This window comes from Paramacrobiotus metropolitanus, unplaced genomic scaffold (genome assembly GCF_019649055.1).
Source record: "Paramacrobiotus metropolitanus isolate TYO unplaced genomic scaffold, Prichtersi_v1.0 Parri_scaffold0000009, whole genome shotgun sequence".
Classification (NCBI taxonomy): Eukaryota; Metazoa; Tardigrada; class Eutardigrada; order Parachela; family Macrobiotidae; genus Paramacrobiotus; species Paramacrobiotus metropolitanus.
The window spans coordinates 1,683,121-1,695,016 of record NW_026570229.1 but is presented as its reverse complement, the minus strand read 5'-3'; the positions used below and the strand labels follow the sequence as shown (position 1 = coordinate 1,695,016).

Here is an 11,896-nt window from a genome sequence, read left to right as displayed (position 1 = left end):
TAATTAAACTTCACGCTTTTTATTTTCACTCACAAGAACCACAACGAAAAAGCGGACTAAAATATTAAAGTTCATGTAAAAGCAATGAGTTGTGCAAAAGTTCAAAAGTAATATATCTATTTGCAAATTTTCAATACGATTCTGTACAGTGGATTTATCATTGATATCACAGATCAAAACTTAATGGTACTACAGCACGGAAATTACAAAGTAAGAATACTAGTGTCAGCAAATGACAGCGTATTTTGCTCCTAACAGCATATTCAGCATAAACACAGCAAAGGTCATTAGACAATTCCCTGTTCAAAGATAAAGGGGGAACGGTGTTTACAGTTCCTCCCGTTCATGCAGTCCGCGCGGCGCTTCCTTCAGCGGCAGATTGAAGCAGCCCAGCTTGATGGTCAAAATCGACATGCCTTCGAGTTTTCCCTGGAAATTCACACAGCCGCTAATGTCCAGTTTGGCCCAGTTGAAGTCCAGATCGTACACCTGCAGACACAGCTGGGCATCCAGCGGGATCTGCGGAATGGTGTAGCATAGCGGGGCCGGGTCACGTGCTGTATATAGAGCAACAAGAGCCTTAAACGCTTGCCCTGCATAACCGATTTCGCCATACACTGTATCTCCTTATCATTATCTGCGATGTCACATGTATTTATATGTTACCAGAGTTCACATTGAAGTACATCGAGTTGAAAGCGTTCGACGTACCGGAAACGGTCTTGTTAACCAGGACGAAGTTATCCACTTCCAGGATGAAGGACGCGCCTAGTGACTGCGGCATATACACGATTTCGGCACACCCTGCAACACCGTTAATATACATCATCCAAATTATAAGAAACAGAAATAAAAGACATAATTGACGTTATGCGACAGGGCAGCCGCGTACGGACGGCAGTTCGTGAAAACCTACGAGTTTCCGGAAGTCGCTGTTTCTGTCACTAAGCACATGTTCGAAACAGCGACTTTAAATACTGCTCATGCAGCTAATGATCTGTTAGCAAAACCAAGACCATAACCAAAATGTACAGAAAAATGTGCTCTACATGGAAATGTTAGCTGTCACGTGGAAATCTGTTACTGCAGTGACTTATTGCCGCCAGCGCTCTGCACCATGAAATTCGGTACTACAGATTCTGTTATAACTGCGCACCTGTAGTTTGCCCTGTTAGCGCTATGCTTAGTTCTCTGTTGTTTGGCCACTCACACAGCCAATGAGCGTGTTTGCACCGGCACCGCCTCTCTACCGCATACCAGGAATTGATTTAACGCTAAACCATAAGGTACATATTGTCGCCGTACGGCGTTACACGTTGCATGTATGATCTGATTAAAAATATTTAAACTGCAAAAAACCTAATGATGTAAAATTTATTGGCTGACGGTTGCTCAGCTCAACACCGCTGTACCTGCTGTCGTCACCCGGCTGGAGTATGACGTTGCGGCAATATATACGGTTAAACCAGGCGCGGTACATAAGCACCATGTTTAGCCCCATTGTCGTGTATAAACGTTCACGCCGGTTAAGGCTCCATGAACAATCTTTACTCTTCCACGCCTGTATGCTCAGTGCGGTAGGCAGACTCTGTCTCAACTGTTACAGGAAACTAAGATGGAACGATAGGTACGTTCAGGAACTCAGGAACCAGGAATCTCTAAGCAGGAACACTTTAACCACAACTTCCGGTCGTAGGTTCTGTGAGGATCGGCAAGAACTAGGTCGATTGTGACACGAGAAAACCTGTATTCTATGCAATAATCTGAGAACGATCGTGTTCATCAAAGGAACAAGTATTGCTGTCTCTTTATTCAATTCTCATCACAGTCCACAGCACAAGGAAATCGTAACTAGACAAGTCAGAAATCAGAACTGGTAACTGACTGGTATGATATTAGTGAGAACATGGATTTGTATAGACTTCGGCTAGGTAACATCATACCGCACATAACTAGAGAGAACAGCAAATCACAGCACTGATTGACTAGATATTCCCGTATGTCGCAGGGGGAAGGCAGACAGTCAGGATCCACCCGTATGTACGTCCAGGCGTGATCCTACTCCCACACGTCAACAACGTAAAGCTCCAGCCGGGTGACGCGGTAAGTACAGAGGGTGCTGAGCTGAGCAACCGTCAGCCCCTTTTATGTTTACAACCGCAACAGACTATGTTGCGGGCAATGTCATGGGCCGTGGACACTGTCACGACTCACTACGACCGGGCCGGCAAAAAAACCAAAATCACCATTACCTGTATATCTCTACACTGTACAATCTTTTATGATTGCGTAGGTTTACTGCTTTTTGTATTTTTTACTTACAAGTTACTGATAACAATCAAAATAACAAAAAGGGCACCGCTATACTTCTTGAATAAATTAAAATTTAGAACAATAAAAAATGTGATGCTTACAGCAGAGTCGGTCAAGCCAAAAATTTTCATTAAGCAAACAGACAAAAGCCGTACCAGTCAGCGACAGCCGACATACCGTATGGCGTATGCCAAATTCAGTGAAAACGGACTGCCGGCTGTTTTCAGTTGTGGGTATCACTACGAGTAAAGTAGTTGTTTTACCAGGGCACATTTTCCGGGTCTAAATTCAGAAAAATTCTGATCTTTTGTAGAAAGGTAGAGTACTACCCCAGTTTGCTTGAAAAAATAATTTCATTTGCAAAGGCTCAAGGGGCGTGGCCAAACATAATTAAATTGGTACATAGTACTACGGACTTATTATTGTTAGGCGTATGTTACAGCCCATCTGTGCAGTACTCATTCAGGCTTTTTCCGTAATAACCAAATTTTGCGGGTTTTGCATTAGTACTTAATGGTCCTACCAGTTTTTACTTTCTAGAACCGATGTCATTAACGCGCGTGTGCGATGTCACTCCCGCTGTTGCCAATTCATAGATTTTCAAAATTCGTTATCGACTGAATTGCCAGCACATCCGTACAAGCATTCTTTGTTAACGGTTTAGGTAATATTATAAAACATTTTGAGTAAGAGAAATAATAAAATGGCTTGAACTGCATGGGCACGCGTGCTGAAAGAGTCCCCATCTACTGCCGCGCCCGCAGATCAAAACAAAACTACAAAAAAGCCAGCATCGAGTCATCGACTAATGCGAGATACGGTAGTACAGTACAGATAGATAGACTAGTACATAATAGATAAATAAGATAATACATATAGCATGCAATACTATGTAATAATTTAAGTGTTGGTAGGCCACGCCTATTTAGCCTTTGCAGATAAAGTTATTTTTTAAGCATGCTAGGGTAGTACTCTACCTTTCTACAAAAGATCAGAATTTTCTGAATTTAGACCCGGAAAATGTGCCCTGGTTAGGCGCAAAAGACCGGAGATCCGCAAGCATATTGGAGAACTTCCACATGCTCACATAGACATCTCTGATCCCGCAGAACGAGATACAAATGTTAACACAATGTAACGGTACGTCGGCAGGTGAAACACAACGGTCTTTGAACTCGAATCATGATGATTTGCGTGCGATGCCGATAAAGCGAGTCTGAGTGATAAGCCATTGTCTTGCCAACAGTGTAATCGTTGCCCATTATGCGCATTCGGAGTATCATCTGACACTTCGCCTGATCACTAACAACACGGTCTCTACGCAGAGGATTTAACTTGTTTCATTTTGCCGCTTAGTTCAATCCTGGTTCTATTATCAACGCGCAACCGACAAGATGGTGTTTTCTGGTAAAGTTCTTCTGTTGCTGTGCAGCTTAGCGTTGGCACTGACTGTTACTTGGTCGAAATCTCCCGAACACCGACACCACCACCATCGCCACCATCATCACCATCACCGTCATCACCACCACCATCATCACCACCGAGGAGCTGCCGACGCGGAGCCAGTGCTGCTGGAGGTGTTCTACGAAACTCTGTGCCCCAACAGTATCGCGTTTATTAAGAATCAACTATACCCGACCGTGCAGCAGATCATCAGTATTGTAAACGTATCTATGGTCCCCTACGGGAAAGCAACGGTATCCTGCAGCTTAATGGAACACTCAGCGTAGTGTCAAAATCAAACTTTATTTTCTTTGCAGCAAACGAAAGACGGAGATAACTGGGATTTCACCTGTCAGCATGGACCTCGCGAATGCGTCGGAAACATTGTCGAGGTAAATTTTACGATAGAAGTATAATGCATTTATATGCTAAACAATTTGCGCGGTTGTTGGTGCATTTTGTCCACATTCGGTAGTGTTTCTTTTAGGTTTCAGTTGCAATTATTCTTTTTGGAGAGCACTTAAAATTTGTTTTGTAGTCATGTGCGCTGAAGTACATCCCGCAAAACGTAGTGGACCCGGCGACAAATATTCCCCGCGTGCTAACGCTGATTAATTGCATGGAAACGGCGACGGATCCGTCTTCCGCCGGACCTGATGTGAGATACACCCACTGTATAAAATTTTGTATTGTACTGCTGATGATGATGGTTGACGTTGCAGTGTGCCAAACAACAAGACATCGACTTCGCCCCATCGACACCTGCTCCACCAGCTCCGAAGGAAACCAGCTGGAGCACGTGATGGGCGTGCGCACCGAATCTCTGGATCCCCAGCTGACCGCCGTTCCGTGGATAGTCGTCAACGGGGTAAATTTGCAGATTACGTTTTGCCTCGTTTTTCTTTGCGAAAAACTCGGTTTTTTAATGCCCGGCAATTTAAGCATGCAGAATAACTATAATGGGCTGTTTTGTAGGTGCACAATCAACACATCCAGTCGCAGGCACTGATTGACCTTTTAGACCTTATCTGCGAGACATATACGGTACATAATATCGTCTAGTAAATAACTGTACGTTATCGATGCTTATGTGATTATGTTGCGTTTGTAGGGAATTAGGAAGCCAGTCCCGTGCTACTGATAAACTGGTTGTAATACTAACGGCAATCGGCGTGTGATTTCACCTAAGACTCAGACTTCGGCAATCCGGGCATACCTGGTCTTGTGATTGGTTGGGCAGACGCGACGTGCAAAGATTTTTATTTCGTTGTTTTGATATTTTTAGTTTTTACGTACGTTGGAGATGCAAACTAGTTTTTGTTTATTAATGACCTGCCTTCTTCTAACATGACAATGTTGCTTGATCGTGTTGCAACTAAAAAAAAGCTGGATATAAACCAACGAAACGCCCTAATTAATTTTTTGGCTAATTACGCTGAATACATACGAAGATGTACACTTGTATGTAAGTATGCCTCTTTAAGTCAGCTGAGCAGGAATGATGTTATGGGCTTTTATTGGAATTTGCTTATACGCGTGCTCGTATCTACGATATCTACGCTATACTAATGGAAGCGCTTGTATCCTACTCAAATGCAGTACTTCTACGCTTTTTTATTTCCATTCGTAACACAACGAAAAAACGGACTAGAAATACTGAAGTGCACAACAAAGACATGATTTGTTCAAAACTTGCATATCGGTTTCCTCCACACTGATAAAAGTTGCACTGCAATTCTGTACAATGGATTTATCACTGATATCACAGATCAGAACTTGCTAATACAGCACACGGAAATTGAAAAGTAATAATACTAAAGTGTCAGTAAATGACGGCGGATTTTGCTACGAACATCATATTCAGCATAAACACAACAAAAGCCAATAAAAACTGCTGCATGTTCAAAGAGAAACGCGAACGGTGTTTATAGTTCCTCCCGTTCGTGCAGTCCGTGCGGCGCTTCCTTCAGCGGCAGATTGAAGCAGCCCAGCTTGATGGTCAAAATCGACAAGCCTTCGATTTTTCCCTGGAAATTAACACAGCCGCTAATATCCAGTTTGGCCCAGTTGAAGTCCAGATCGTACACCTGCAGACACAGCTGGGCATCCAGCGGGATCTGCGGAATGGTGTAGCATAGGGGTGGCGGGTCACGTGCTGTATATAGAGCAACAAGAGCCTTAAACGCTTCTCCTGAATAACGGACTTCGCTATATTATTATCTCCATATCATTATCTTGCTATATCACATGTATTTCTATGTCGACTGAGAGCTTTAATTAAATATATCGAGTGGAAAGCGTTTACGTACCGGAAACGGTCTTGTTAACGAGGATGAAGTTATCCACTTCCAGGATGAAAGACGCCCCCAGTGATTGCGGCATATAAACAATTTCGGCACAGCCTGCAACACCGTTAGTATGAATCATCAAAACTGTAAAATTGGTTCTGCATAACTGTACCAATTTCGTCGAGATGGACGCGCGGTAACTTCATCTCCTCACAACAGGCACACATCGCCGACACCTTGTCGCAGTAGCATCCTTGACCGGGATTGGCTTTGGCCAGCTGATGCACAGGATTCTCCTCTAGTTTCGGCGCATCCAAGGGAATGGGAAATTTTCCCGGAATTAAGTCTTCCTCTGCATCAGAAAAAACTGCATTATTAAAATATATCAAGTATACATTAAATAATGCAGACGTGCCGGACTGAGCTTTAGCAGCGGCTAACAGCAAACACAATCCAAACCACAGTAACATTATGATGTTGTGGCTATAGAACAATAAGGTCACTTTTCTGCTACAGATCAATAGTAAACAAGAATCTGCCAGTAAAAAAAATCGAGCACAAGCAAATTCGAACTATTGCGAAGACACCGTGCAGCATTTAAATAACACCGGAAATGAACCTAATAAACTGATACCCTAATTTGTTGTACATTTGTCCTAATTGTTAGTTGTACGCTGTAGCAGATGCACACAGAGGTTCCACATACAACAATAGAAATGACAGATTACGAAAGGCTTATCAGTATGTACACTGTTAACAGATGTTTTGACCTCTGCTTCCTTTGTGACGGGCACGTGGTCGTTGTTATTATGACTTGCAGATTATGCCAGCACCTTGTTGAAGTTGTCAGTACAGCCTGTACAGGTACCCGCAGCTTTCAACAAGGACATTCCAGTTTGGTGATAACAATAGTCTGATCAGCGCATCCAAAGTAGACTGATATATGTGAAGTTGTGAACCCTTAACAACAACCTCAATAAGCTAAACAAAATTTAAATTTATGCGTATATAGTTTGTGGTGCTCCCTGATATGAATATTTCGAATAAAGTAAAATTCATATAACTTTTATAAAATACTTGGACATTTCAGGTTTTTAAGGCGACAAATATTCTATATAAAATTAAAAAGTGTCCGTATACAGTACGCAACCATGATAATGTTAAATACTGGTACAAAAACTTCAAACGACTTGAAAATCTGGCTGACGTATGTGCATATGTAAAGACTGACTTTAACCGTCTTAAAGAGTATTTCCATACCACCAGGAATGCCAATGTACTACGAACTATTACATAGAAGACACGAAACCGCTGAATATCTGTGCAAATAATCCAACAGCTGATGCCGGGTAACGAATTACGAAGGAAACCACCGTTGCGGTAAGCACACATTGCTTATCACTGCGGAAGATAGCACCGCAAACATTACATATCTTTAATGTATTGTTCTAAAGACCTTCTGTGATCGGCGGTATTACATATTTTTCGTCAACATTTCCGGGAAAGTATCCAGTATTTGCCCAGCGATTCCTGTTAGCGGCGTGATTAGCCAGACGATTTGAATTGATTTACTGTTATCAGTTTGGAGAATCCATTAGAAGATTCATATAAAATCAGATGCTAATTGCAGCGCTGCTTTATTTAGCAGTTTTTCTGATCGCTTGAATCTCACGGATTGCGAATGTACCAGACTGCATGATTGTGTTATCAAACTGGAATCGTCTGACCACTGTTCTGACACAAATCGCGACTGTTCACCTTCTGCCGAGTTGTATAACACCAAATGCCACATTCAGCCAACCGGTTAATTTCTACAGAATCAGCTTGGTTTATTAATTAACAAAAATTGCGGGAAAATGCACAAAATGACTGGCCAAAATTTTATAAGGATGTATATCCAGATTTGTCTGGCGGTTATTTTCGCTGATATAGCAGTGTCTTCAACGTGTGGAGTTCCCGCTATTCCACCGCTCTTACCGGCATCATCATCGTCGAATTACCAAACGGGAGCGGCACCATTTTTAATGATGTCCCCGATTCTGAATCTTTTGATGCGGGAGAAAGTGTGGGTTGGGGAGCATCCTAATAATCGAATTGTCGGGGGAGACGAGGTAAATAATGCAACGTCATATACAATTAGGACATTATTTCGCTGGATTGATAAAGCTGGACATCTAACTCGGGCCATAAGAACTGGTTTTTTAAGCCTGCATCTCGAAAACCGGTGTTTTGCGCCACTAGTTCTTGCATGCCATAATACCAATTGTACATAACACAAGCGGAAAACTGTTCCCGAAAACTTCAGTGTACTCCGACGTCTTTTGCATTCCGGACAATTTTACAACACAATGTTCGAAATGAGAAAAGCGTCGCAGAAAAAATTAATGTTTGTAGATACCGTAAATTAGGTTATAGGTATAATAATGATCTGTCGATATTTGCAGGCAGTGCCGCACAGTTGGCCATGGCAAGTGGCCCTGGTTCATCGGCGCGCCAACCTATCAGGATTATGGTTCCATTGCGGAGGAAGCATTGTAAGCAGGATTTGCCCTCAGTTTACATTCTTTGCGTACATGTTTAAAAATGAACAGCCAATGCGAAGGAAGAATAATAAAATTAGTGTTTCAGATATCCGATCGCTGGATCGTAACCGCGGCACATTGTTGCACGCCCTAGTAAGTAAGCTCCGTTCATGTCCGCCACTCGGCACTGTAGTAAAGTATTCTGTTGTGTAAATGCAGTTTAGCGGAGAATCTCGTAGCGGTGGCTGGCGACCACAATACTAATTCAATAAGTGAACCCAATCAAATCTCATTGGCGCTGGACAGTGTACATGTCCATCCACAATACGGTGCAGCCGGTAATCGCGTCAACAACGACTACTGTCTGCTGAAAACAAAACGCGTACGTCTCCACTCTTTTATGCATTGCACGCTACGAATATCTTATAATTTACTGCGTTCACACTTTGGCGGTTTTGTAGGCAATGAATTTCAGTGAGCATATTCAACCGGTGTGTTTGCCGGTTAACGCATCCAGCGATCCGCCAGCTGGAACGACATGCTACACAACTGGCTGGGGCAGGTATTTACAGTCTTCACAGTTCCTACAATTATTTTGGTTGTATGAACTCAGTTGTTTTTTAGAATATCTTTATGTAGTGCTTTCATCTGCTGTATCTTTAAACTTTGGTTAAATTGCAGTACCGCCAAGAATCTCTCCGCTCCGGTGTATCCGTTCGTTCTCCGCCAAGTAGACGTCCAAATCTACTCGCAGAGCACCTGCAAACGAATCTACGCTGTGATTACGGACCGCATGATCTGCACGCTGACATCCGGGAAAAGCAGGTACTGAACAAGATGAACCTTTTCACCACGTGATTTTACGCGGCTTCGGCTTGTGCGCTGCCTAGAGGAAACTGACCTCTCCCAGCCTTGTTTAACATTGCATTTCCTATGTTTGTTAAACTGCGCACGTTGTACTTTGCAGTTGTTCCGGTGATAGCGGCGGTCCCCTGGTGTGCCGTGACGACACGACCGGACAGTGGACACTGTACGGGATTACATCGTTTGTGTCGTCTCTGTAAGTCTGCAATCTGCATAACTGGGAAACTTTTACCGTCTTCATATTTCTCGCAGCAACTACATGAATAATTCGGTGCTTGTGTGTGTATTTTAGTGGATGCGGGCATCCATGGGTACCGACGGTGTACGCTCGTCCCTCGGCAGTCCTCGACTGGATATCTAGCACGATGGACACATAGCGAATCTTCTAATCAGCTCTCTTTAACTGCTCTCTCTTTTCTGTCCTTTCTCTCGTTTCACGAGTAGTACTGCATGGATAATTCTCATAATAAGGCCGATTTTAGTACCGCGTGTGACATAGTTGTGTCCCCGGGGAATCACATGTACCTCACGTAATAAAGAGCCCAAATATGCGCAAGGATTTTGTCAACATCCGTCTGCTCACTTTGATTAGCCCCATCAGTAGATACTTTCCACGTCATATTACTCCAGTAAACAAGGAACACGAGCACGTCAGGAGCGCGTCAGGGAAAACGGGGAAAGCCGCTACTGGTTAGCGTGTCGAATGTGCATCTTGTCTCTGGTAGCGTTAACAAGATCAACGCGCCCAGTTTTCAGCTACATGATGAGCGGAAACAGGAAAGGCCTGGCATGATGATCGGGAAATAACGCTTGTATACTACAGTCTGTACATATCTTTGCTTGTTTCCGGCTGGTCAAATTTATATTGTAATTAGCCGTTAAGGCCAATTTTGCTGCATTGATGCGTGCCAGCGTGCGTACTGGCCGCAGCCAAAAATGATAGCCAAGTGTAATTTGCTCGTGACTGCGTGATTGATTAAAGGGAGCGACACCGGAAAGATCTCATTTCCCAACAGCCGGCACCACATTACACGACAGTCTTTGCATCGCCTTGAAATTTTGGCGTCGTCCGATCAACCTACTATTGCAGTCAAACCATTAGTGCGTTCTGTTGGCGTTAACACCTGATTATCTTGTCCGGAGGAAGACTACCATTTTTTTTAAAACTGCAGTATACATAGTAATTTACGGAGAGAAGCATGATTTTCGCTTGATGAACGTCTTAAGCAGAAAAAAAACGGTTGATTGCTCGGCTTTACAGTAACGGTTTTACACGTACGCTTTCTGGACCGAGAAGAATGTGCCAGTAATTTATTGTCCGATATGTTTTGCGAGAAGCAATGAATCAATCTAATGCTTCATACACCCCATCCCTTTCCCCACTCGCCTACGCTCTCCCCACAGAACTCTCCATCTTCACCGTGACCCTGTGCCTGAACACCCTGGTTCTCATCATCTTCCTCACCGATCACGCCATGCGTCGCAACCCCTTCATCACCTACTTAATCAACCTCAACCTGGCCAACCTCTTCCACGCCACCGTCGGCGTCCCGCTGAAACTCATCCTGACCTTCGACCCCCACCAACCCCACACCCACATCTTCTGCGAGGCCTACATCTTCGCGCGTTTCTCCTCCGACACTTTAATGATGCAGTGCCACGTCCTGATTACGACGAACCGGCTGTGGGCGGTGCTCTTCCCGATTAGCTATCAGCAGAAGCACAAGAAGACCACGGCGAAGATCATCTGTGCGCTGCCCTGGGTGTACATTAACCTGTTTGTCCTACCGGGTTTGATCGTCGATGGGGTGTTGTACCGGACACCGAAGGACAACGTCCTATGCGTGGTGAACGCGGCGAACCTGTTGCAGCAACGTTTTATTTACGCGATGGTGGGACTGTTCTACATCGCGCCGCTGTGTATCATCGTAACGGCGTACCCACTGATCTGGTACTGGCGTTTCCGCCGTCGAAGGATCGGGACGCTGCGGGAGGTTTTCCCGGAGGACGACGGGGAGGGTCCCGCGCGGCGACCTCGCGTACCCACCGGGCAGAGCTTGCGGTCCGTGCGCAGCCGGTCGTTCCTGGTGTTGACCTTGCTGACGGGGTGTGTTTGTGTGTGCTGGACGCCGCAGGTGATCAACTACTGTCTGATACTGTTTTTTCGGGTGCGGCGCACCCGGTTCTCCGTGGCGGTGGAGCTGCTGTGGTCGCTGCAGCCGGCATTGGATCCTATACTGTTTGCCATGGCACTGCGGGGATTCCGGGAGAAAGTGGGTGCGTGCCGAAACCGGGTGTGCAAACCGCATAGGATTACGACGACGCATTAGGCAACAAGTAATTTGATTTAGCTTGTCATCGTGCTCATGAATGTGTGGTTAAGAGCCAAACAGAGTATTAACAGCAAATCAGTTTGTGATTCCTGTTGTGCATGTTGCTGTAACAGATGAACCAAAGGTTAACTCA

The 11,896-nt window shown here is 44.4% G+C and overlaps 5 protein-coding genes across 6 annotated transcripts; 3 read left to right on the top strand and 2 right to left on the bottom strand.

Moving 5' to 3' along the window:
• Nucleotides 1-327: 327 nt before the first annotated feature.
• On the bottom strand, nucleotides 328-1,501 carry LOC129582941 (uncharacterized). Its single transcript, XM_055474572.1, has 3 exons — nucleotides 1,387-1,501; nucleotides 712-804; nucleotides 328-557 (listed from the first exon to the last, which is right to left on the bottom strand). Exons 1-3 carry the CDS (start codon nucleotides 1,499-1,501, stop codon nucleotides 328-330), a joined length of 438 nt encoding a protein of 145 aa, XP_055330547.1.
• Nucleotides 1,502-3,610: 2,109 nt separating this feature from the next.
• Nucleotides 3,611-5,170, top strand: LOC129582965 (gamma-interferon-inducible lysosomal thiol reductase-like). The gene is made up of 6 exons (XM_055474601.1): nucleotides 3,611-4,010; nucleotides 4,074-4,148; nucleotides 4,295-4,414; nucleotides 4,479-4,624; nucleotides 4,732-4,800; nucleotides 4,868-5,170. The coding sequence occupies exons 1-4, from the start codon at nucleotides 3,708-3,710 to the stop codon at nucleotides 4,557-4,559; spliced, it is 579 nt and encodes a 192-aa protein (XP_055330576.1). The 5' UTR covers nucleotides 3,611-3,707; the 3' UTR covers nucleotides 4,560-4,624; nucleotides 4,732-4,800; nucleotides 4,868-5,170.
• Nucleotides 5,171-5,491: 321 nt separating this feature from the next.
• On the bottom strand, nucleotides 5,492-6,679 carry LOC129582963 (uncharacterized). Of its 2 annotated transcripts, none has more exons than XM_055474599.1 (4): nucleotides 6,460-6,679; nucleotides 6,217-6,396; nucleotides 6,066-6,158; nucleotides 5,492-5,947 (listed from the first exon to the last, which is right to left on the bottom strand). In XM_055474599.1, the coding sequence occupies exons 1-4, from the start codon at nucleotides 6,512-6,514 to the stop codon at nucleotides 5,682-5,684; spliced, it is 594 nt and encodes a 197-aa protein (XP_055330574.1). In that variant the 5' UTR covers nucleotides 6,515-6,679; the 3' UTR covers nucleotides 5,492-5,681. The 2 variants fall into 2 exon arrangements, with proteins under 2 accessions (XP_055330574.1, XP_055330575.1); XM_055474600.1 differs by having other exon boundaries at nucleotides 5,492-5,911; nucleotides 6,460-6,676.
• A 647-nt stretch (nucleotides 6,680-7,326) lies between these two features.
• On the top strand, nucleotides 7,327-10,027 carry LOC129583081 (chymotrypsinogen A-like). Its single transcript, XM_055474789.1, has 9 exons — nucleotides 7,327-7,424; nucleotides 7,690-8,155; nucleotides 8,489-8,578; nucleotides 8,673-8,719; nucleotides 8,786-8,948; nucleotides 9,028-9,128; nucleotides 9,248-9,391; nucleotides 9,534-9,626; nucleotides 9,723-10,027. Exons 2-9 carry the CDS (start codon nucleotides 7,901-7,903, stop codon nucleotides 9,805-9,807), a joined length of 978 nt encoding a protein of 325 aa, XP_055330764.1. The 5' UTR covers nucleotides 7,327-7,424; nucleotides 7,690-7,900; the 3' UTR covers nucleotides 9,808-10,027.
• Nucleotides 10,028-10,770: 743 nt separating this feature from the next.
• LOC129582940 (D(1B) dopamine receptor-like) lies at nucleotides 10,771-11,760 on the top strand. The gene has a single exon (XM_055474571.1). The coding sequence runs from the start codon at nucleotides 10,771-10,773 to the stop codon at nucleotides 11,758-11,760; it is 990 nt and encodes a 329-aa protein (XP_055330546.1).
• Nucleotides 11,761-11,896: the final 136 nt, after the last annotated feature.